Here is a 25,538-nt window from a genome sequence, read left to right as displayed (position 1 = left end):
AAACTTTGAGTATGTACAACGACGCGCAGTTGAAAAAGGATCATTCCTGCCAAATCTCATCAGATTCCATCGACGCGTTTGGCCGTAATTGCGTTACATACAGACAGACAAAAGCAAAGCAATCTCACTACGCTCGGTCAGTGAAATTATTGAAAAATATAATTTCTTGCTTAATTATTATTGATTATTTTAAACGAGAATGAACCGTTAATATTACATCAATAAACCTGTATATCAGCTATTGTCCATAGAAGGCATTGACAAGACAGAGGATCGGCAACGTTGTTCTCATATCTTTATCCACTGCCATTATAACGTGGACCTCAATGTATGTAGATTCACTTCATACTGTCACCATTGTTCAAGTGGGAAGTGTTGATGTTGTTAGATGAGGACCGCTGACAGTTTCAAGTGAATTGTTGCTCTCTGTGGAGATGATGATTGCCACTGACAAATGGTTTAGTGAGGTCCACGTTATAATGGCAGTGGAGAAAGATAGGAGAACAACGTTGCCGATCCTCTGAATTGTCAATGCCTTTTTTAGACGGTAGCTAATACTTGTTTATTCATGTAATATTGACTGTTCATTCTCGTTTAAAATAATCGATTATTGATCGAGCGAAGTGAGGTCTAAGATTCTAGTCAACGGTTTGGCATTTCTCTTAATGTTTAAATGTTTGAATGTTGAAATGTTCAAATGTTTATATGTTTTTATGTTGCGCATTTACGGCGAAACGCGGTAATAGATTTTCATGAAATTTGACAGATATGTTCCTTTTTAAATTGCACGTCGACGTATATACAAGGTTTTTGGAAATTTTGCATTTTAAGGATAATATAAAAGGAAAAAGGAGCCTCCTTCATACGCCAATATTACCGTGAAAATCAGACTATAGAATTTATTCATCATTAATCAGCTGTCTAGTGGACTATAATACTACCCGTTCAAAAACATCGAACATCTTGAAAATTGTATCTTTCCATCAACGTTGTAGACAGTTGCAGCCAGACCTGATAACAGCGCTCACACTCACATTCCGGGACGACACGTCACGGTACGATATAGGACAGAAAGCTCTATGTCTATTTAGGATTTTTTCTAGACATTTTTAATTGATAAATTATCTATTAATTTTTGAGAAAGCATAACAACAGGTCAATGTAACTCACTGAGCGCGAGGTCTACTGTTTACAGAACTACTAGTATTTTATTGAGCAATGAACTATTATATTTTTCAATCATTCCATGATGAATTTTCATAATTAAGATGAAATATTTTGTTAATTAACTATCAATTCTACATTATTAAAGGTCAATGTAACTCATTGAGCGCGAGGTCTACTGTTCAAAGAACTATTAGTATTGTATTGAGCAATAAATTATATTTTTCAATCATTCCATAATAAATTTTCATGATCAAGATCAAATATTTTGTTAATTAACCATAAATTCTACATTGTTGAAGACGATCTTTCAACAGAACAGAGCGAGAAAGAGATAGCGCTATCCGTTTTGTTGAATGATAGACAAGGATAGCAATACCATTGCTAATCAAACACTGCCATTATAACGTGGACCTCACTGTAGACCACCTGAAATAATTATTACTAACGGTGCCATTTCTCTCCTGTCCTGACTTTGAAGAGAGAGCCAGACCCATTAGTGTGATTACTCGCTAATTATTAGAGCAGCTAGTGAATGAAATAATTCTGCACTGGTTCTATAATATGATGAGTGAAGGATTTCTGGATAGTCATTGATTGAATACTATAGTGAGGTCCACGTCATGATGGAAGTAAAGAGAGGTCGGAGAGCAGTGTTGCCGATTCTCTGCCTTCCACTGCCTTCTATATCCTCTGCTATTATAGTTTGTGTAAAATAAGTTGAGACTTGGCCCTCCATCCCAAGAAATTACCAGGTTGCAAAATCGTGTAAATTTTGCAACCTTGTAATTTCTTGGGATGGAGGGCCAAATCTCAACTTATTTTACACAAACTATAGTGTTCCTCTTGAAGTGAGGAAACGTCTCCTAGAAGCTGGAAGATTTCAACATTTGTTCGAAAAACTCTTCAATATTGAACCTCTATAGTGAGGTCAACGTTATAATGACAGTGGAGAAAGATAGGAGAGCAGCGTTGCCCATTCCCCGCCTTTTCGCTGCCTTCTATAGAGGGAAGCTGATACCGGTATATCTGATGTAATCAGCATTTCAAGGATAATATAAAAGAAAAAAGGAGCCTCCTTCATACGCCAATATTACCGTAAAAATCAGACTATAGAATTATTCATCATAAATCAGCTGTCTAGTGGACTATAATACTACCCGTTCAAAACAATCGAACATCTTCAAAATTATATCTTTCCATCAGCATTGTAGACAGTTGCAGCCAGCGCTTACACTCACATTTTCTGTTCTGAATATGTTAATTGTTCATTTGTTTCCATTATCATGTAGTGTTAGTATGCAATGGGTCTTGCAAGACCTTGCAATACATTGTCAATTGTGATAAACAATCAATAAACAATAAACATTCCGGGACGACACGTCACGGTACGATACAGGACAGAAAGCTCTATGTTCATTTAGGATTTTTTCTAGACATTTTTAATTTATAAATTATTTATCAATTTTTTATAAAACATAACAACAGGTCAATGTAACTCACTGAGCGCGAGGTCTACTGTTCACAGAACTACTAGTTAGAGACCGGAATACTATTGGCATAGTTCAATATCGTACCTCGAATATTCAGGATACTATTTCCATAATTTGACATTTTACATTCTGAACAAAGAATGGCATTTATTTAGTTTTGATTCCATTGGTATAAATAATATTTTCCTACAGTTACGTTGAAAAGTGGCCATTGCTGCACTGATTACAGAACGCAAAGAATCACTTTTCCGCTCTAGTGCGGGAAAAATTTTTCTGCACTCCAGATTTGCAACATGGCAACGCAAAATACTTAGTAGGTTATATGGAGCAACAGTGCAGCAAAATCAAAATGAAGTTGGTAACAGTGACTGCTGTGGCTGCTATAGTGAGCAGAGGTGCAACCAAGCACAACGCGCTAATTATTAATTATATATTATAACCAAGGACAACGAGGACTTTAGGATTTTAGGATTAAGGTTTTTATCAATAATAAAATTACACAGAAAAACATTGATGCATTTCAGGCAATTTTCCCATAATTACCCACTTTTCATATTCAATGGTAACTGTAGGAAAAACTTAATGTGAAATACGTGCGCAAAGTTCCTCTGCTGCACTCAACAAACCATTCCGGTAAACGTTTCTTTCGGTGCAGCAAACTGTCACTTTGCGCACTAGTTGCACAAATAACTATTTCAAACGCTAGAAATACTACCACTTTCAAGCCTTTTCATGTTAGAATGTATTTGTCTCATTGAAAAGAACGGGATAATATGATTAGAGGGTCTTTGATAGATTCTTATGACACACGGAGACGTCACCATCTCAGAGATGAACAACATAGAACCACACTATATTCACTATATGCTAAGGGGGTTAAGAGTTTGGGTATTAATCTTTATAATGCCTTGCCGGATAACATGAAGGGGCTGGAGTCGAAGAGATTCAGAATGGAGTTGAAGAGAGAGCTGGTAAAGCATTGCTTTTATTCAATTTCTGAGTTCTACGATCACTTTGCCGACACCTTCAACTCTAACGATTCGTTAATCCATTAAATTAGGAAACTTGAATTTCAGTGAATAATTGACAAATCCTTATACCCCTCTCACAGGAGGTCACATGATTAAATAATAAACTAAACTAAACTATAATTAGACAGTCGGAATGTGAAAACTGCGACAAAATTGGAGCTTTAGAACGTATTATAAATCTATCTTCTTCTTCTATCTATATATATAGAACCGAAATGGCACTCACTCACTGATTGACTGACTGACTGACTGACTGACTCACTCACTCACTCACTCGCATAACTAAAAATCAACCGGACCAAAAACGTTCAAATTTGGTAGGTATGTTCAGTTGGCCCTTTAGAGGCGCACTAAGAAATCTTTTGGCAATATTTTAACTCTGAGGGTTGTTTTCAAGGGTTTAAAGTTCGTCTTTTAACATGTATATTCTTCTTCTCCCAATCTCTTAATTATAATTGAAATTTCCATATCATATGTTACTATAATAATAATAATATCGAGTGACCTGGCTGGCTCAGGTCTGGTGTCAGAGTTTTCAGGTCGCAACTGATCAATTTCAGGGCCTCTGACATGACCTAACGACTGCTTTTTAGGCGGCCGGGACCGACGGCTTAACGTGTCCATCCGAAACACGGGAGTTCTATATGTTACTATAGAACTATAATCTAGATACCTCTAGATACCTCTTCGAAACAGTTGTAAAGTGGCAACTAAATTAATAATTTTGTCAGATTGGCATTAAGTTGAGTTGACTTTGTTAGGTTGGCACCAAGTTGAAGATTTAAATGCATTTATCGCGAAAAAATTAATTGTTCACTGCTACTTCAATCCTGGGAATATTATATTATTAGCAGTCAGGCTCGCTTCGCTCGCCATATCCGTTTAGCCAGCCGTTTAGTCTGGACCCCCGACTGGATTGTCCTAACATAATTATGACAAAAATGCCCAAATGAAAAATGCAGGCGAGCGAAGCGAGCCTGCTGATCTCATTCTTGGACGATCCAGTCGGGGGTCCAGGGGGCGGAGCCCCCTAACTAGACGGATATGGCGAGCGAAGCGAGCCTGACGGCTAGTAACGTAATAAAGGAAGGTGGCTTATGCACACACGTGATAGAAAATTCACAAATGACGCATCATCACGTCTGAACTGCTGGACTGATTAACTTGAAATTTCTCATATAGATTCTCAATTCACTGATGATGGATATACGCCAATTTTCGATTCCTCTAGTTTTCAGTTTGTCAGGTTTTTAGACCTTTGCATAGCACTAGCTACCGAGGATGGTTATAGCCCCATTTCAAATTCTTTGAGGTTTCAATAGGTCAAGTTTTCAGTTTGTCAAGTCTCTAGACCCTTGCAGAGCACGGGTTACCTGCTAGTATTATAACTAGTAGTTCTGTGAACAGTAGAGCTCAAGCTGTATTTTCATCTACAAGTACTTGATTGAAACTATAGACCTTATGGAAATACAGCAATAGACTGGCTTCTCTACACATCTGTGTAATCACTTGTCAGTTGATTTATGATGATAATTCTATAGTCTGATCTTTACTCTAGCATTGGCGTTTGAAGGAGGCACCTTTTTCCTTTTGCAAAATCCTTGAAATGCAATATGCATAATATACAATGCATAATATACAATGTTTTTGGAATTTTTGCATTTCAAGGATTTTGCAAAAGGAAAAAGGAGCATCCTTCAAACGCCAATTTCCAAAACTCCAATTCAATACTTCGAAGTATATTATACTTCGACGCGCAATTAAAAAAGGAACATACCTGTCAAATTTCATGAAAATCTATAACCTTGTTTCGCCGTAAATGCGCGACATATAAACATTCAAAGATTCAAACATTTTAACATTCAAACATTTAAACATTAAGAGGAATGCCAAACCGTCGACTTGAATCTTAGACCTCACTTTGCTCGGTCAATGAAGGAGAGAATTGGCTTATGTACTTACATAATAGGGAATTCACAAATGACGCATCATCACGTCTGAACTACTGGACTGATCAACTTTAAATTTCTCATATAGATTCTCAATTTAACAAGGATGGTTATTGGCCTATTTTAGATCCCTCAAGATAGGTCAAGTTTTCAAATAGACCCTCGTGAAGCACAGGTTACCAACTAGTATTATAATGGAGGAAAGAATTTGCTTATGCATATTCTTGTTAGGGAATTCACGAATGACGCTTCTCAACTACTGGACTGATTAACTTGAAATTTCTCATATAGATTCTCAATTTATCGAGGATGGTTATAGGCCTATTTCAGATTCCTCAAGATAGATCAAGTTTTCAAATAGACCCTCGCGGGGCACAAATGACCTACTAGTATAGAATACATTACAACGAATTTTCCAAAGATGCCAAACCAATTTTTGCGAAAAATAAAACCGTTTCGTGCCAGCTTTACAAACGAACCTTTTAACAGATTCTCCCTCACAACATAGAGCTAAAAAACACAACATAGAACTACACTGTGATTGCGATAGTACACGTTCTTGAAACGAGCGTCTGTGTCTCTCCAGAGATAAACGGATATCTATATAGTATTTCTCTATGGTGTCTCCCAGCAGAATGGAGGCGCACATTCCACGCTGCAATATGCCATCCAATTCGCTCCGTTTTCCTGTTTACTCGTTGTAATGGAAACCCATTGAGTTCAAGATGGCTACAGTCTGATTCTTCCCAAATCGTCATCATTGGTTAAATGGAGACAGCATTGATGTTTCTACTAAGGAATACTGCCAACAGTCTAAACTTTAGAGCCCTCTAGTTAGATTCACCTTAAATTGTCAGCAATTGTAATGGAAACACATTGAGTTCAAGATGGCTACAGTCTGATTCCTTCCAAATTTTCAGCTTTGGTTAAATAAGGATAGAATCAATGTTTTTACTAAGGAACACTGCTAACAGTCTAAACTTCTATAGTTAGATTCACCTCAAATTGTCAGCAATTGTAATGGAAACACATTGAGTTCAAGATGGCTACAGTCTGATTCTTTCCAAATTTTCAGCCTTAGTTAAATAAGGATAGAATCAATGTTTTTACTAAGGAACACTGCTAACAGTCTAAACTTCTATAGTTGGATTCACTTTAAATTGTCAGCAATTATAATGGGAACACATTGAGTTCAAACTGGCTACAGTCTGATTCTATTCAAATTGTCATCATTGATTACATAGGGCAGCATGGATGCTACCAATAAAGAATACTGACAGTTGGAACTAAGGAGCCCCTTAGTAAGATTCATCTCAAATTGGCAGTAATTCTTATTAATATCACCAACGTATCCCATCCAAACAATCGTGACAGTTTGGAGTAAATACCGTCGCTGTAGATAGTCTCTGTTTCACTACAGCTCTGAAATTGTTTTCTTGTAAGTAGGCTGTAATAATTTATTGAGTTAATTTATTTTTCAATATGTACAGTGCAGATAGGGAGATGAGGTTGATCATGAGAAAGAGTTATTTGATAAATTCATTCCAAAGTGTATTGTGCAGGATGGAAGATGAGGTTGATCATAATAATGAGTTATTTGATAAAATAATTTTCAAATGTTGATCACATTGATGCAGTCTATAATATTGAGTGCAATCACCACGAATGTAATAAACTATGAATAATTGGCGTAATAAATGTAAATATCGGGGGACAGAGGGAGTGTAGAAGCATAGATAATTTATAAAGAAAGATTGAATTTATAGTTTATATTTATTCATTTATTTTCTGAGTCGTACAATTATTCTTACAGTTATATGAGGAGGCACAAGAGGCTTATGCCTAAAACTGTCCCTTTTCAAATCTATACTACAGTCCAAATCAAAATCTAGGTTGAGCTACTATCACTCATCGAAATAGCAATTTATCCACACTTCAAAAAACAAACACATCATCAATTACAAATAGATAAATATACTATTAATTCCATTTAGAATGATATACTATGTTTGCTACAACATTTGTTAATATACTATGTTCTATTCTACACTAACAGCATGTAGTTACTATTATGGACTTTCTGGAGTGAACATGTTTTCTAAAAAAAGAGAAATAAACGAAATAGTTATTTGTGCAACTAGTGCGCAAAGTGACAGTTTGCTGCACCGAAAGAAACGTTTACGCCCGAGCCGTAGGCGAGGGCGGAATGGTTTCTTGAGTGCAGCAGAGGAACTTTGCGCACGTATTTCACATTAAGTTTTTCCTACAGTTACCATCGAATATGAAAAGTGGGTAATTATGGGTAAAATTGCCTGAAATGCATCAAATGTTTTTCTGTGTAATTTTATTATTGATAAAAACCTTAATTTATTGTCAAATTGAATAAAAATGTTGTCCTTGGTTATAATATCTAATACTAATAATTAGCGCGTTGTGCTTGGTTGCACCTCTGCTCACTATAGCAGCCCAGTCACTGTTACCAACTTCATTTTGATTTTGCTGCACTGTTGCTCCATATAACCTACTAAATATTTTGTGTTGCCATGTTGCAAATCTGGAGTGCAGAAAAATTTTTCCCGCACTAGAGCGGAAAAGTGATTCTTTGCGTTCTGTAATCAGTGCAGCAATGGCCACTTTTCAACGTAACTGTAGGAAAATAAGTTTTCGCCACACTTGGATGTAATGAGCTGGTTTACGTGCGTCATATGGAGGCCGAAAGTGATTGTTTTCCGACCAGGCCGGTAAAACTTTACAGCCCTAGGGCTGTAAAATGACCTTGAATAACAGCTGATCGTGTCCGATCTCACAAAAATCATGGAGAGATAATCTCATAATGACTGTAATAATCTATATAATTATGTATCGTGAATCGCGGTATTATGTCTATAATAATATATTTTATAAATTACTGTTTCATAATTTAATATTTATTATTGTGTTTTTGATATCAAACAATAGAATACGATGATATATCCATAGCCTCAACAATATAATGTTGGCTACATTGTCCATTGTCAGAAAGGTACGTATCGCAAGTCTTTAAAAGTGAAGAATCGAATTTGAAATCAAAGTACAATAATTGTATCGATATTTAAAAGTGAGGTAGAGTAATAATTGTTTCTTTTTTATTATCGAATTCCACTTCTTAATGCAATACAATCAACAATAATAATAGGAAAATACAGCAGAGATCTAAAGTTTAAGGTAAGCCTACTGGTGAAACTCAGCCTTGACTAAAAAATTCCTAGTAATTTTTCCGTAATTCATTATTAAAACTTTTAGATAATTTTTCTTCAATATCAAACCATATAGAGAAAACATTAGGCCCACTCAAGATTGAATCTTCGAATGTTTTCTCTATGATTTAACTATTTTCAGAGCAATATTTTGTTGTGAAAATGCCGGCAAACCGGCTTAAAGTTTGCCGCTATAGGCTACACTATATTATAGTAGCCTACATACGTTACCTGACTTACAGGCCAGTTCGATCAAAAGGAGCAATGGCCGAGAGTCTAAAGGCGTGTACTCAAAAGCTCAAGCTCAGTGAATTACAAACATGATCTAGGTTCGAACCTCTCGGTCAGTGACATTTTTTTTTGTCGATGAATTTCGACTTTTATTAGCTATTTTTTATATTAGTTACCGTAATTTAAATTTCAATCAATTTTTTAGATATATTTTGAGACAAAACTGTGAAATATGCAATTATATTAATTTTTTAATCACATTATTTCACAATAGTAATGAAAATTCTATTCATCCATCTATCCATGAGATATTGCACCAGGCGCAAAGCGCGAGCTATAAAAATTCAAACAATTATTCGAAATATTAATAGTATAAAAATATTGTCACTATTGTAAATCATTAATTAGTAATATTGAAATTAATTGACAGTGAAAGTTGTCATAACCAAGATTCAAACTATCAAAATAGGCTGTTTGAATTTTATTTATTTTTAATTTCTTATATATTGGGAAGTTTTTTTTGGTGTGGCGAAAATAGCGTTCGCACCATGGGCAAAAATGTATTTCCGGCTCTCAATCTTTTCTAGTCCTCGGCCTACGGCCTCGGACTTAAAAACCGATTTCGAGCCGGAAATATCTCATTTTCGGCCCTAGGTGCGAAATATACTATTTTCTCCCTGAATTTTTCTTCTCGTGAGATCAGCTGGATGATCCCACACACATGCACTCGTTCACTCTCTTCCATTACGGTATCACAGACGACAAAATTTCAGCTGTTTTTCCAAGGACGTATTTATCCTTTTAATGTCATCCAGCGAGATATCCCAGGGCTGAGACCAAGTGCAATCGGATTTTCATATCATAAACCTACTTTGTTCCTAATTTCGTGAGGATCTTTTGAGCCGTTTTTGAGATCCGTTGAACATAAATAACCATATAAATATCCAGATAACCAGATATAAAAATTACTTGCTTAATATAATAGGATACTGTAGGCAAAATGGAGGATGATCATAGCTTACCTGTAATAAAATGGAGGAAAGAATTTTTATTGTCTTATACACGTACGGGATAAGAAATTCACGAATGACGCATCATCACGTCTGAACAACTCAACTGATTAACTTGAATTTCGCTCATAGATTTTCAATCCACCGAAGATGGTTATAGGCCTACTTGAAGTCTCCAAGATTTCAGTAGGTCAAGTTTTCCATTAGACCCTCGCGAGCACGGATTATCCATTAGTAATAGATAAATCTGCCTTTGTTAATCATATAATATTGTAGTATAACAGGGCTCTAATATGGCCTATGAGGCTGGCCACTAACGTTAGGGCATGCATGATATATATGTCGTTATACATTGTTGTCTCATCACAGTGAAAGGCCTCAAGTTTTTGAGTTTAAGTTTTTGTATCTCCGATTTCTTGTTGCTTATTTTTTTCGCTACTCTATTTGATGTTGAATTATTCCTCTATCATTATAATCTGTAATTTTCTAGCGATTCAATAATTGTTATTGATTGCTTATTTTATAGTGGAAGCCTCTCGCTCATGACAAAACATGCATTATCATGTGTGTGAGCATGATAAACATGCATGTTCATGACTAACGGTACATGTTCTCACAATTTTTTCTCGGGTAGGTAAGATCGATGCACTTATATGACTGTGTATAATGTATTATTATTGGTTATACCGTTAGTGGTCAGCCTAACATTAAATTGTATCTATTTCTTGAATGACTAATTTTAAAGAAAATTTTTATTTTGTTCCAGGAGTGTCCTACAGGAATGGTGGATGAAGAGTCTTTCAAGCACATATTCTCACAATTTTTTCCTCAAGGAGGTAAGATCAATATACTGATGCTACTCTAATATGTAATTCTTCTTTTTTATTCTTTAGCAGTCAAGCTTATATATTATATAGATGTAGGCTACATACACTTTATTGATTCATACAACAATACATCATCAAAAATTAAATAAAAAAACTTAGAAATTGTCAAAAACCACAGATTCTATTGATAGTTGGAGAGACCGGTTTTGGTTGTTACACCATTGTCAATCTCTGATAAACTAAAACTAAATACAAGAGCAGCAGAATAAATTTATACTATTAGGCGAGTTCTGCTATTGGTCAAGGGTATGAACGCCTGCCATTGGCCCAGCTAGACAGTCTCCTCCCACTTAACGGTATAACAAAAACGTCACAAAATGGCAGCTCAAGCAACAGACTCGCCATGATAACAAAATTTACTTTCAGTACAAAATAAGAATCAAGAAAACATGTAAAAGATAATAAAACAAATATGTAGATAGACAAATTATTGACTAACGTATGCTAACAATGTAATGATAAAACTCAATTCAAAGTCTACAGATGGAAATTACTGAGATATTGCAATTATTCAAATGCCAATGAATTAATTATTATTATTGAACGAAAATTCAAATTGAATGCTGTATTTCACCCCGAAGACTTCTGCTACTGCGAATAAAATATTGACAACAGGGTAAACAGCTAGATGGAAATTCGATGAGCACTACTATTCAAAAATTATTTGTCAGCCCGGGAATCGATCCCAGTAAGTACTTACCTCCTAATTGCCGGGCAGGAATGCTTTTCCTTACCCCAAACTGACAATCTCTGGATAGCAGCGCTCATTTTTAACTATAATTTTTGAATAATAGCACTTCTCGAATTTCCATCTAGCTGTTTACACTGTTGTCAATATTCGCAATAACAGAAGTCTACAGCATTTAATTTGGATTTTCGTTCAATAATGATAATTAATTTGTAGTGTTGTATTGGTTGAAATGAATCTGGTAATTCAAAATCAGACTATAGAACTATTCATCATAAATCAGCTGACAAGTGATTATACAGATGTGTGGAGAAGCCAGTCTATTGATGTATTTCCATAAGGTCTAAAGTTTCAATCAGGTACTTGTGGAATTATATCTGGGACCTGATAATTGGAAATCTAAAATCAAACTTTGCATGGATAGGGTGGAGCTTTTAAATTTTTACAGATATGGGACTTGTGGCAGTTGATATAGCTAATCAATGACTATTTTAGGTATGAATTTGATCAAAATCGTTGGGGCCATTTTCGAGAAAATCGCGAAAAACCCTGTTTTTGACAACATTTTCGCCATTTAAGCCGCCATCTTGAATCGCATTTGATCGAAATTGTTCGTAACGGATCCTCATACTGTAAGGACCTTAAGTTCCAAATTTCAAGTCATTCCGTTAATTGGGAGATGTGATATCGTGTACACAGAAGCACATACACACACACTCACACACACACACACACACACACACACACACACACATACAGACCAATACCCAAAAACTACTTTTTTGGACTCAGGGGACCTTGAAACGTAAATTGGGGTACCTTAATTTTTTTCGGAAAGCAATACTTCCCTTACCTATGGTAATAGGGCAAGGAAAGTAAAAAATGATATATACACATATTAAAGAAATAGTATTTAGAAGGACCAAAAAGAAACTTGATTCACTTTATTATTGTATTCACAATGGCTGGTATATGTTTAACCATAGTATCACACGGTTTCAATAACTCACAGTCGTGTTTTTCAGCAGCGAAAACGATCCATCAACTTTCAGATCTGACATGATTTTCAATCACATCCGCCCAAATCCGACGCGAAACCTCTCCTGGATATGAATCCACTTCATGGATGTTTGATAGATTGGTGTTGGATTTTGAAAATAGTCCGTATTGATTCCTGAATGATAGGTGGAGACTGGAGAGCCATTTCCAATATTCCTGAAACAGAAATACTTTAGCGAGGTCCGCGTTATGTTGGCAGTATTTGATTGACATTGGTTTTGCTATCCTTGTCTATCATCCTTGTATCATCTCTGTATCACCTTTGTATCATATTTTTATGATATTCGTATCATCTTCATATTATCCTCTTCCTATAGTGAGTTCCATGTTATAATAGCAGTACACTTCATTAACATTTGTGTTGCTATCCTTGTCAATCATTCGACCAAACAGATATCGCTATCCTTTTTTAACTTCTTAACGATGCCAGATCGTTTTAATAGTTTGAAAATATATTTTATCAATTGACAAACTATGTGATCTCAATAAATTATGAGGTAAAAAATATAATTTTCTTGACAAATGAAGTATGAATACTAATTTCAAACAAGAATAAACAGTTACAATATTTTTAAGGAGAAAAGCGTTGCCGATTCTCTGCCTCGCCATCACGTTCTATAGAATGTATCTGATATGATATGATCGGTACACCTGATGTGATATTGACTGTTCAGTCTTGATGAGAATTATCAATTACACGATTTTTACTCGTATTTTATCCGCCAAGAAATTATATATTTCAATGATTGAAAAGTAATAAAGTTTCACAATTGGAATTGGATATTTTGTTGATAGAATATATTTCTATATTGTTGAAGAATGATGTGGCAACGTTGCAAAGCTGGAAAAGGATAGCTCTATGTACTTTGTTGAAAGATAGACAAGGATAGCAGCACCAACGTTGATCAAATGCTGCCATTACAACGTGGACCTCACTAAACGCTCTTGAAAATTTCCTGAGCTATTTGTACTCGTTAAATAAAGTATATCCTTAATATTGTATGTTACATTTTACAGATAATTTCCAAAGCTATAATATATTTATATCAGAGATAAACAAGAGCAACAATATATATAATAGTCTGGCTAAAGACGTGGGGAAAACACTATAATTATAGGGTCATATTATGTGAAAACTGCCTTGGTTATTTTTACTCGGTGAATAAATGAAGTATATCTTCAATATTGTAGGTTACATTTTACAGATAACTTACACAGTTATATTATAAATCAGAGATAAATACGAGCAACAATAAATGAAATTTTCTGGGTAAAGACAATTTCAATTCTCAATTTCAATTTATTTATTCACGTATCATACAATTTAAACAACACAAAGACGTCGTGGAAAACACTAGAATTGGGTTATTTATGTTAAAACTGCCTCAGTTATTTGTTCTCGGTAGATAAAGTATATCTTCAATATCGTAGGTTACATTTTACAGATAACTCTCACAGCTATCAGAGATAAACACGTGCAATAAAATTGTCTGGCTAAAGATGTCGGATAAAACGTTGGAATTGGGTTATGTATGGTGTATTTCTCGCAAACAAGAGTGGCTCGATGCTTCCCAAATCTCTGGGGAGATTCTTGCTCGTTCATGCGAGTCTCCATGGATTTCCTTAAAGAGATGTAACTCTTTTCCCGTTTTCCGAAATGGTGGAAACATTGAGAGCAACTCTTTCAATACTATCGGAGTGTAAAAACTTGTTCTGCAGGATGAAAATTTGTTTCTATTCGATCAATCATTGCTTGTTTGTGTATAGTCTTGGTTTTTCAAGTATCATTGAAATTCATGTTGTTTCGGAGGAAAAAAAATCTGTAATCTATAATGTAAAGGAAAAAAATTCTGTAATCTATAATGTAATAAAGGAAAGAATTATTGGCTTATTAATATTGTTACGCGATAGGAATGACGCATTTTCAAGTGTAAGCTACTGAGTAACTGATTAAATTGAAATGTTGCATAGAGTCCTAATTTACCGAGGATGATTATAGGCCTATTTTCATCCTTGTTAATCAATTCATAAGAATTCTTATAATTAGAACAAATCAATTCATTTTGTGATCCAAAGTTTACGTTGTATAAAAACCCAATCAAATATTATCTCCATTGTAAATTATTAAGGTTGTTAGTTCTTTCAATAGCAGCATAGAACTATTAGACTCAATTGAATCAATATCCAATGACTTGATTGATATCCAAATCGATAACAAATAAGGAGCTGGGTGCAAAAACGACCTCAGGCGGCTTAGGTCGTTTTTGCATCAAACGGTTCAAATCATTCTCCATCATTTCAAGCACATGCCATCAGAATCTCATCGCTGTATCTTGAAAACTGACCAATTTAAACGGAATTTTCTGTCAGCATGCTGGCAGACTCTCCATAATTATAATCAGTGCTGAACGTCAAGTCGTTGACTCTGATGGCATCACAGCACTGCACCTACGGTTTGCTAGGTTATGCTCTAGGTTAGTATGAGTATCAATCCTAATAGTTGAATAGTTCATTATTCTAAACAATAGATCAATAAAAGTATTGAATACATTCGAGAGACATGACTTTCTGCCTTGAAACTGTTGATGGATGCAAAAAAGACCTCAGTGGACTTATTTTCTATGATAAATATAAAAGTAATGAAAAACTATTTATTCATCATTTCAGTAGCAGAATAAAGAGAAAATATTGAATTTTCATTGATATAAACACTTCTAGAGATTGGGTGTGATAATATTGAGAAAAAGTATGAGAAAATCTTTACATGCAATTTTCTCAAAACTAAGTTTTGTGACTGAGGTCTTTTTTGCACCAAACTCCTTTCATAACTCCATGGAAAAATAGAACTTAATTCAATCATAGATAAACAATAGCATAAGTAGATATCCCATGGTATAGGGCGTTTATGTCGCAACTTTTAGTGTTATCTCAAGCTGATAGTCCACGTAGTTCTTTCCTGTGAAGCTTAATGACGCTGGTAGTCTCTCATATTGTGCCGTTCATACACTTTTACCCGGTCAAAACAGTGAAAATCAACAGTAATCGGCTTGAGATAACAGTAAAAGTTGCGACATAAACGCCCTATACCATTGGATATCTACGTATGCTATTGTTTCTCTATGATTCAATCTACTTGTGCTCTAAACAGATCCTTGTGAAGCACGTGTTACCTTCCAGTAAATAAATAAATAAGTGGAAAAGTGATAAATGAGTGGAAATATAAGTTTTAGTTTCGAATAATCATTGTAAATGGTTAAGTGAATAGAAAAAGGTTGAAATCGCATCAGCGTAAGGGCAGCCTACCTTTTCGTCATTACTACTGGTGTTTTCTCTATAGCTTTTCATGGACAACTTGTTATTCACTTTATTCAATAACATGATCTTCTACAATCAAGCATAAACAAATATAATTGACTATAAACAACACGTTTTATGATAAACAAAAGTTTTGTGATGACTTTCAACAAACAAAACTTCTCCGAAGAAATTCTCGATACACTGCTATAAGATATATGAGAACTAATAAAAAAAATCTGGTGTGGTACACTCACACAACTTTCCTCGCTCATCGAACTGTAAGCCCCGTTCTTAAACGAGAATAATTCAGGGGAATAACATTATGACGATTGGCGGCTAAATAATTGAAACTACGATCAGACTTCTGTATATGTTTATATATAATTGTTTTCAGAGTACTTTTTTCTTTGTGTAAATTGTGAAATTCGATGATTTTTTTTTAAAGTCGTCAAAACTGCTGTTCTACAGATGAAATATCTCGACTATGTGTTCTTTTTATGAACTGCTCTACCTAGCTACCTCATGCACGAGAAGGAGGTTACTGAGTCCATTTCTCAAGGATGGGGTGGACCCCCCATCAGTTTCCCAGAAAAGAGACTTATGACAGTTGGTAGAGCTGATAAATAATTTGAAAAAAATCGGTCAAGTCATTTTTGAGAAAATCGTGAAAACATGGTGTTTCAGTAATTATCCGCCATTTTTCTCAAGAATATTACAGAGCTCCTGCAATTTTCCCAGAAATTAGACTCATGTCAGTTGATAGGGCTTATAAATAGCTATCTAAGGTATAAATTTGAAGAAAATCGTTAGAGCTGTTTTAGAGAAAACCTTGAAAAACATGGTTTTTTAGTAATTATCCGCCATTTTTCTCAAGAATATTACGAAGCTCCTGCAATTTTCCCAGAAATGAGACTCATGTCAGTTAAAAGGGCTTATAAATAGTTAATAAGGTATAAATTTGAAGAAAATCATTTGAGCCGTTTTCGAGAAAACCGTGAAAAACATGGTTTTTTAGTAATTATCCGCCATTTTTTCCGCCATTTTGAATTCAATTTGATTGAATTTCTTATTGTCCGATCCTCATGGTATGAGGACCTCGAGTTTAAAATTTCAAGTCAATCGGTTAATTAGAAATGGAGTTATCGTGTTCACAGACATACACACATACACACACACACAGACCAACACCCAAAAATCATGTTTTTGGACTCAGGGGACCTTGAAACGTATAGAAAACTTGAAATTAGGGTACCTTGAATTTTTTTGAAAACAATACTTTCCTTACCCTATGGTAATAGGGCAAGGAAAGTAAAAATTTTAGAACAATGTGATGACGCCATTCTAAAAAATTCAGACGTATGTGGAACTGGGCATAAACGTAACTACTTGTCATTGGCATACATTCCTTTGTAGTACAATACTCTGATTATCAAAAGGTAATTATCGAAGGTTTCGATTATTCTACTGATTATTGAAGGTTTTGATCATTCGAGTTGATTTGGGGCTCTATCATCTGATGAAATTCAACATTCTCCTGTATTGGAATACCTTGATGAGAGTGAGTTGAAAATAGCCTTCACCTTTATTTTGAAAAATACCCTACGAAACTTTGTTTCGATAATCATCTCCAATGACAAACAAGTCTGTGCGACCTTTTATTGAAACAGGGTAAGGCAGTTTATTTTATGTCGGATCTGTCAAAACAGGAAAAATCCTATTATTCATTGTGACGCATATATGGGGAATAAGGATCCCTCCCTGAAATGGCACAACAGATGGGGAAATATTTTTATGTCCGCCATTTTCTCTGCTGTTGTTCTTTGGAGGGAAAGAGTTGATGTGAAAATCAGAATTCAAACAGAAAACAGCGACGCGCGCACACCTCATGCAAAGAAATATAAAGCTCGCTGCTGAAGTCGATTTCGCAGCGTGCAGTCTGAGTTTATTGTCGAGAAAGAGAGAGAAAAAAAAGAGAGAGTGAGGGATTGAGAGAGAGAGTGAGATTGATTGATTGATTGATTGATTTAGTACTTTATTTATGTAGATTACAATATATACTGGCTTATACACTTATATACAATAGCTTACAATACAGCAAAGTTATAGATGAATTTACATAATATAGACTAAGAAAATAATTATTGAACTGTATATGATATGAAAAAGCAGTTTGTAATATAATAACTATAGATAATAATCATATTGTTATGCATCTACATAAATTGGCGGAGCTTTGGACATATCAATGTCCATTCTTCGGAAAGAATATTAAAAATATCCTCCCCACTAACTCTCTACCAAAACGTTAATTTCGTTATTTAAACTAAGGATTTATTTATTAATGGAAATATTGTAAAAGTTTTAATCAATATGAATATTAAAGAGAAAAAAACAGAAAATTGATAGAGTAAAATAATTATATAGGTAGATAAGATCAAATAATTGATTAATAAAATGAAGTAGGCTGAAAGTAGATCAGGGTTATCAACTTTCAGTAATATACAGCATTATGCAGTGGATAATTGAAATAACATGAGTTTATATAATATATATATATATACAATTCGTTCTATAACATGGTTTAAAGGTTTGTATTTGTGGGATGGGTGGGGGATGGATGTCATGTGATCGTTCTAGGGCCGGACAGTTTCAGTCATTTGTTCCAAAAGATGTTTTTTTAAAGTTAGGATGAAGCTCGCTCGGCTCTCGATGGACCTGATAGAAACAGGGAGTGCATTCCATGCACGACAGGCACTGACTAAGAAGGATTTTGTGAAAATAGTAGTTCGATGATTGGGTATCCTTAAAGTACTTTCTCCGGTTCTAGTATGTGAAGCATCTATCCTCCTACCTTCAGAGACAAATTTGAAATCATCTTTAAAATAGTTCGGATTACCGTATATCAAGATATCTCTAACAAGCTTGACTATTCGAAAAAGCCTCTGATCGGGAAGCTTTAATGTTGAACTAGCAATGTGGGCTGGGGTGATATGATCATGACGTTGGAGAGAGTAGACGAAACGTAGACAATAATTTTGGCAACGCTGTAGTTTATCATTCAGAGTGACTTGCATATCGTTAAGAACAGAATTACAATACATTAAATGTGGGAAGATGAGAGATTGAACCAATAATAATTTAATGTTTCTAGGGAGGATATCGTGCATTTTCTTCAATGCATGCATGGCTGAGAATACCTTTTTACAAGTTCTGTTCACTTGTTCTGACCAGTCAAGAGTATTATTCATAATAATGCCTAAATTTTTAACTGAGCTACAGTAAGGAATGTCATTACCGTCTACACTAATTTTGTGAATCGATTCAAGGTCAATATTGTTTATAAGACGAGAATATCCAATTATAATGGGTTGTGTTTTGATGGGATTAAGCTTAAGGCCATTTTTCTTTGTCCATTCCACTATCGAATTGATATCCTGATTCATTATTCCAACTGTTTCATTAATTTTTGTTATGGGACAGCTTAAATAGATTTGAAGGTCGTCTGCATAAGTATGGAAACTGGAGAATTTGATAATGGAAGAAAGGTCATTAGCATACAAAGTGAAGAGGAGAGGGCCTAAAATTGAACCTTGTGGTACTCCATGCATAACGTTTTTCCAAGTTGACTTTTTGTCACCGACAGATACACATTGTTTCCTACCTAATAGATAGGATTTAAACCAAACTAATGAGTTGTGACTGAAACCAAGAATAGCCAACTTATTCAGAAGGACTGTATGATCAACAGTATCGAATGCTTTAGAAAAATCAAATAGGGTGAGGATGGTGCATTTTCTTTGGTCCATAGCTAACCTTATATCATCAGTGACACGAAGCAGAGCTGTCTCAGTTGAATGGAATTTTCTAAAGCCTGATTGAAAGTTATGAAGCTTACTATGTTGTCTAGAAATTTTACAACTTGAGCATGAATGAGTCTTTCTAGCACTTTGGACAATGCAGGTAAAATACTGATTGGTCTAAAATCTTCAACTTTATTGGGTGATGGAACTTTATTTAGAGGGCGAACCAGAGCAAACTTCCAGTTTTCAGGGAAAATGCCTTCTTCAAGTGACTTGTTGAAAATGTATGTAATGGTTGGTAAAACAGCAAATAACATCTTCTTGATAAATTTAATAGGAATTTTGTCTACACCCATAGCATTACTATGAATACGTTGAATTGCTCTGAAAGTGTCTTCTTCTGAGATGGATGGAAATGAAATTGATCAGTGATTGGTAAATCTAAGTTTGTAACCTGCTCTTCAAGATCATCAATGTGATTAGCAATGACAACTTCGTCGCGTTGGTTAGAGTGTGAAACGAAATGGTCATTTATGTTATTCAATGGTAAGTCAATTTGTGGATTCGATTTCTCTTTGCCAAGCCCGAATTCTTTTATTCCCTGCCAAAGTGATTTAGAGTCTTGTCTATTGTTTGTCATAAATGAATTCAAGTACCTAATCTTTGAGTTCCGTAATTCCTGTTTAACCCTATTTCTAAGGCTCCTATACTCTATCAAACTGTCCAAGTCAAATGTCTTTTTAAATTTTCTATGTGCTTTGTCTCTACGTCCCATCATCTTAAGTATGTCTTCAGTCATCCACGGTACTCGTCGTTTTCTATTAATCCTCCTTGTCACATAAGGTGCATGTTTGTCATACAAAGTCAAAGTCCAATGACTGTGAGAGAGAGGGAGTGAGAGAGAGAGAGAGAGGGAGTGAGAGAGCGTGTGAGAGAAAAAAAGAGATGAAGGGTGAATGTGTGTAAGAAAGAGAGAGAGAGTGTGGGAGAGAAAGAGGAAGAGAGAGTGAGACAGAGTGTTTTACAAAACAAAATTCTACAAATTTTCAAGTGTTGAAAATAATTACTAGTTAAAGAGAAATAACTTGATGAATCATATACAGACTGAATAGTTTTACTATAATATTAAGCAAATTAACATATTAAATGAAATTAGATTAAATTAACAACATATTTTACTTATAATATTAAGTAAAAAAAGATGAAATATGCGAATATGCGAATTTGGAAAGTATTGCTTTCCAAAAAGAATTATGGTACCCTAATTTCAAGTTTTCTATACGTTTCAAGGTCCACTGAGTCCAAAAACATGATTTTTGGGTGTTGGTCTGTGTGTGTGTGTGTGTTGTGTGTGTGTATGTGTGTATGTCTGAGAACACGATAACTCCATTCCTAATCTACCGATTGACTTGAAATTTTAAACTTAAGGTCCTTATACCATGAGGATCATACAATAAGAAATTCAATAAAATTGAATTCAAAATGGCGGAAAAATGTAATATCATTACTGAAAAACCATGTTTTTCACTGTTTTCTCGAAAACGGCTCTAACGATTTTCTTCAAATTTATACCTTACATAGCTATTTATAAGCCCTATCAACTAACATGAGTCTCATTTCTGGGAAAATTGCAGGATCTCCGTAATATTCTTGAGAAAAATGGCGGATAATTACTAAAAAACCATGTTTTTCAAGGTTTTCTCTAAAACGGCTCCAACGATTTTCTTGAAATTTATACCTTAGATAGCTACAAAAATAAAGTACTCAATCAATCAATCTCTCACACTCTGTCTCTCGCTCTTTGAAGACCAAACTTCACCGTTTCATGTTAAAACAATCATTATTGTGAAAACATTATTGAGCAAAGAAAATTATGAAATATGCGAATATTGTGAGGCATCACTATAATGTTTCCACATAAAACGGTGAAGTTTGGACTTCAGAGAGCGAGAGACAGAGTGTGATTTATTGATTGATTGAGTACTTTATTTATGTAGATTACAATATATACTGGCTTTCACACTTATATACAATAGCTCACAATACAGCAAGATTATAGATGAATTTACATAATATAGACTAAGAAAATAATTATTGATCTGTATATGATACGAAAAAGCAATTTGTAATATAATAACTATAGATAATAATTATATTGTTATGCATCTACATAAATTGGCGGAGCTTTGGACATATCAATGTCCATTCTTCGGAAAGAATATTCGAAGTATCCTTCCCACTAACTCTCTAACAAATATAAAGAGAGAGTGAGAGGGAGAAAGAGAGAGCGTGAGAATGGAAGAATGGATGAGTAAGTGAGGGAGATTGAAAATTCTACTTTAAATGACAGTACTGATGATTATTAAACGGATCTTTAAAGATTTGAAAAATTAATTAACGATAATAAAGAGAAAGAAAATTCCAATACCGATTATATAATATTGCGTTGTACCTTCCATAAATCGGCGATAGTTCAACCAACAATTGTCAATTATCTGAAAAAGATATGAAATAATATCCCTCCTATTAACACAAGAACGGGAAAAAGAAAGAGACAGAGACAGAGAGAGAGAGAGAGTGAGAGAGAGAGAGAGAGGAAAAGATAGTGAGTGAGAGAGAGAAATAGTGATTGAAAAAGAGATAGCAAGCGAGTGAGCGAACGAGAGAGAGTGAGTAAGTGAGAGAGAGAGTTAGAGCGAGAGTATAAGAGAGAGAGTTTGTGTGAGTGTGTGAAAGAGAGAGGGTGAGAGAGAAAAAGTGAGTGTGAGTGAGTGTAAGTAAGAGAGTTTGATAGTCAGGGAACAGTGTGAATTTATGGCTCTTTGTCAGTTTCCGTTGAAGGCTTTACGGCTCTTGTAGACAATATCTCACTTTATTCACTGGCTCTTTGTCTCTTACATTTCACGAATAAATATCAGCAACAAGCATCCGAAGTAATTGAATTAGTTCGGGGAAATGTCGGATCATTTTCATTACTCTCTGCTTTCGCTCGAAATATAAATCCGATTTTATTACAAACTTGACATTAATGTCTGGAACTTTCAGCGTCTATGATGTCATATCTCGAGCTCTGATATTTTTCCTTTGCGATGAATATGAGTCCGATGTATTTCCATTAGTGACTTTATACTCAACATTAAATGTGAGGCAGGCACGGAGACAGATCTCGAGCATTATGAAATTATTGACATCTAGGTCCAATTATTGATATATAGATTATTTTTATCTAGGTCTTTCAGCGTCTATGATATAATATAATATCTTGGGATCTAATATTTTGTCTTGGCAATCAATATGGGTCCAATGTATTCTCTTTAGTGATTTTATTCTCAACATTGATTACGTGGCGAGGGAGAGGGAGACAGATCTCAAGCTATATTAAATAGTATATTTCGCACCTAGGGCCGAAAATGAGATATTTCCGGCTCGAAATCGGTTTTTAAGTCCGAGGCCGTAGGCCGAGGACTAGAAAAGATTGAGAGCCGGAAATACATTTTTGCCCATGGTGCGAACGCTATTTTTCGCCACACCAAAAAAAAACTTCACAATATATAAGAAATTAAAAAATAAATAAAATTCAAACAGCCTATTTTGATAGTTTGAATCTTGGTTATGACAACTTTCACTGTCAATTAATTTCAATATTACTAATTAATAATTTACAATAGTGAAAATATTTTTATACTATTAATATTTCGAATAATTGTTTGAATTTTTATAGCTCGCGCTTTGCGCCTGGTGCAATATCTCATGGATAGATGGATGAATAGAATTTTCATTACTATTTTGAAATAATGTGATTAAAAAATTAATATAATTGCATATTTCACAGTTTTGTCTCAAAATATATCTAAAAAATTGATTGAAATTTAAATTACGGTAACTAATATAAAAAATAGCTAATAAAAGTCGAAATTCATCGACAAAAAAAATGTCACTGACCGAGGTTCGAACCTAGATCATGTTTGTAATTCACTGAGCCTTGAGCTTATGGGTGCACGCCTTTACACTCTCGGCCATTGCATCTTTTGATCGACTAGGCCTGTAAGTCAGGTAACCTATGTAGGCTACTATAATATAGTGTAGCCTATAGCGGCAAACTTAAAGTCGGTTTGCCGGCATTTTCACAACAAAATATTGCTTGAAAATAGTTAAATCATAGAGAAAACATTCGAAGATTCAATCTTGAGTGGGCCTAATGTTTTCTCTATATGGTTTGATATTGAAGAAAAATTATCTAAAAGTTTTAATAATGAATTACGGAAAAATTACTAGGAATTTTTTAGTCAAGGCTGAGTTTCACCAGTAGGCTTACCTTAAACTTTAGATCTCTGCTGTATTTTCTATTATTATTGTTGATTGTATTGCATTAAGAAGTGGAATTCGATAATAAAAAAGAAACAATTATTACTCTACCTTACTTTTAAATATTGATACAATTATTGTACTTTGATTTCAAATTCGATTCTTCACTTTTAAAGACTTGCGATACGTACCTTTCTGACAATGGACAATGTAGCCAACATTATATTGTTGAGGCTATGGAGATATATCATCGTATTCTATTGTTTGATATCAAAAACACAATAATAAATATTAAATTATGAAACAGTAATTTATAAAATATATTATTATAGACATAATAGGTACCGCGATTCACGATACATAATTATATAGATTATTACAGTCATTATGAGATTATCTCTCTATGATTTTTGTGAGATCGGACACGATCAGCTGTTATTCAAGGTCATTTTACAGCCCTAGGGCCGTAAAGTTTTACCGGCCTGGTCGGAAAACAATCACTTTCGGCCTCCATATGACGCACGTAAACCAGCTCATTACATCCAAGTGTGGCGAAAATATACTGACATTAACATCTTGGGCTTTCAGCCCCAGACTATATGAAATCTTCCTACACTATCTAGAGCCTTCATATTCAGCTTTTGCAATGATCTGATTTATTCTCATTAGTAATTTTTTTCTTGATACAAATGTGGCAGGCATGGCTTGCCATGCAGGCATAATATGCATGTAATGATATTACTGTAACTATCTTGAACTTTATGATTCTTATTATAGTTTATATCACTTATAGAATTTTTTACTTTCCTTCCACTATTACCATGGGTAAGGAAAGTATTGCTTTCCAAAAAAAATGAAGGTACCCCAATTTCATTTTTTCTATACGTTTCATTACTTTCCTTGCCCTATTACCATAGGTAAGGAAAGTATTGCTTTCCAAAAAATTTTAAGGTACCCTAATTTAATGTTTTCTATACGTTTCAAGGTCCCTTGAATCCAAAATTCCCTTGAATCCATGATTTTTGGGTATTGGTCTGTGTGTGTGTGTGTGTGTGTGTGTGTGTGTGTGTGTGTGTGTGTGTGTGTGTGTGTGTGTGTGTGTGTGTGTGTGTGTGTGTGTGTGTGTCTGTGTCTGTGAGCACGATAACTCCATTCCTAATTAACCGATTGACTTGAAATTTTAAAATGAAGGTCCCTATACCATGAGGATCCGAAAATGAGAAATTAAATAAAATGCAATTCAAAATGGCGGGGGAAATGGCGGATAATGGCTAAAAAACCATATTTTTCACGGTTTTCTCGAAAACGGCTTCAACGATTTTCTTCAAATTTATACCCTAGATAGCTATTTATAAGCCCTATCAACTGACATAAGTCTCATTTCTGGG

At 34.6% G+C, this 25,538-nt stretch overlaps 1 protein-coding gene across 2 annotated transcripts in view; it reads left to right on the top strand.

The window, feature by feature from the left end:
* LOC111055389 (Kv channel-interacting protein 2-like) overlaps positions 1–25,538 on the top strand; it is a 434,616-nt gene that overhangs the window by 369,037 nt on the left and 40,041 nt on the right. For both annotated transcript variants that reach the window (XM_039425548.1, XM_022342583.2), the window contains one exon: positions 10,881–10,950. In XM_039425548.1, coding sequence (XP_039281482.1) covers positions 10,881–10,950 — 70 coding nt within the window. The remainder of the gene's footprint in view (positions 1–10,880; positions 10,951–25,538) is intronic.

The sequence above is a fragment of the Nilaparvata lugens genome, chromosome 4 (genome assembly GCF_014356525.2).
Source record: "Nilaparvata lugens isolate BPH chromosome 4, ASM1435652v1, whole genome shotgun sequence".
In the NCBI taxonomy this organism is placed as follows: Eukaryota; Metazoa; Arthropoda; class Insecta; order Hemiptera; family Delphacidae; genus Nilaparvata; species Nilaparvata lugens.
Note: the sequence above shows the minus strand (reverse complement) of the source record. Positions and strands in the feature narration are given on the sequence as shown.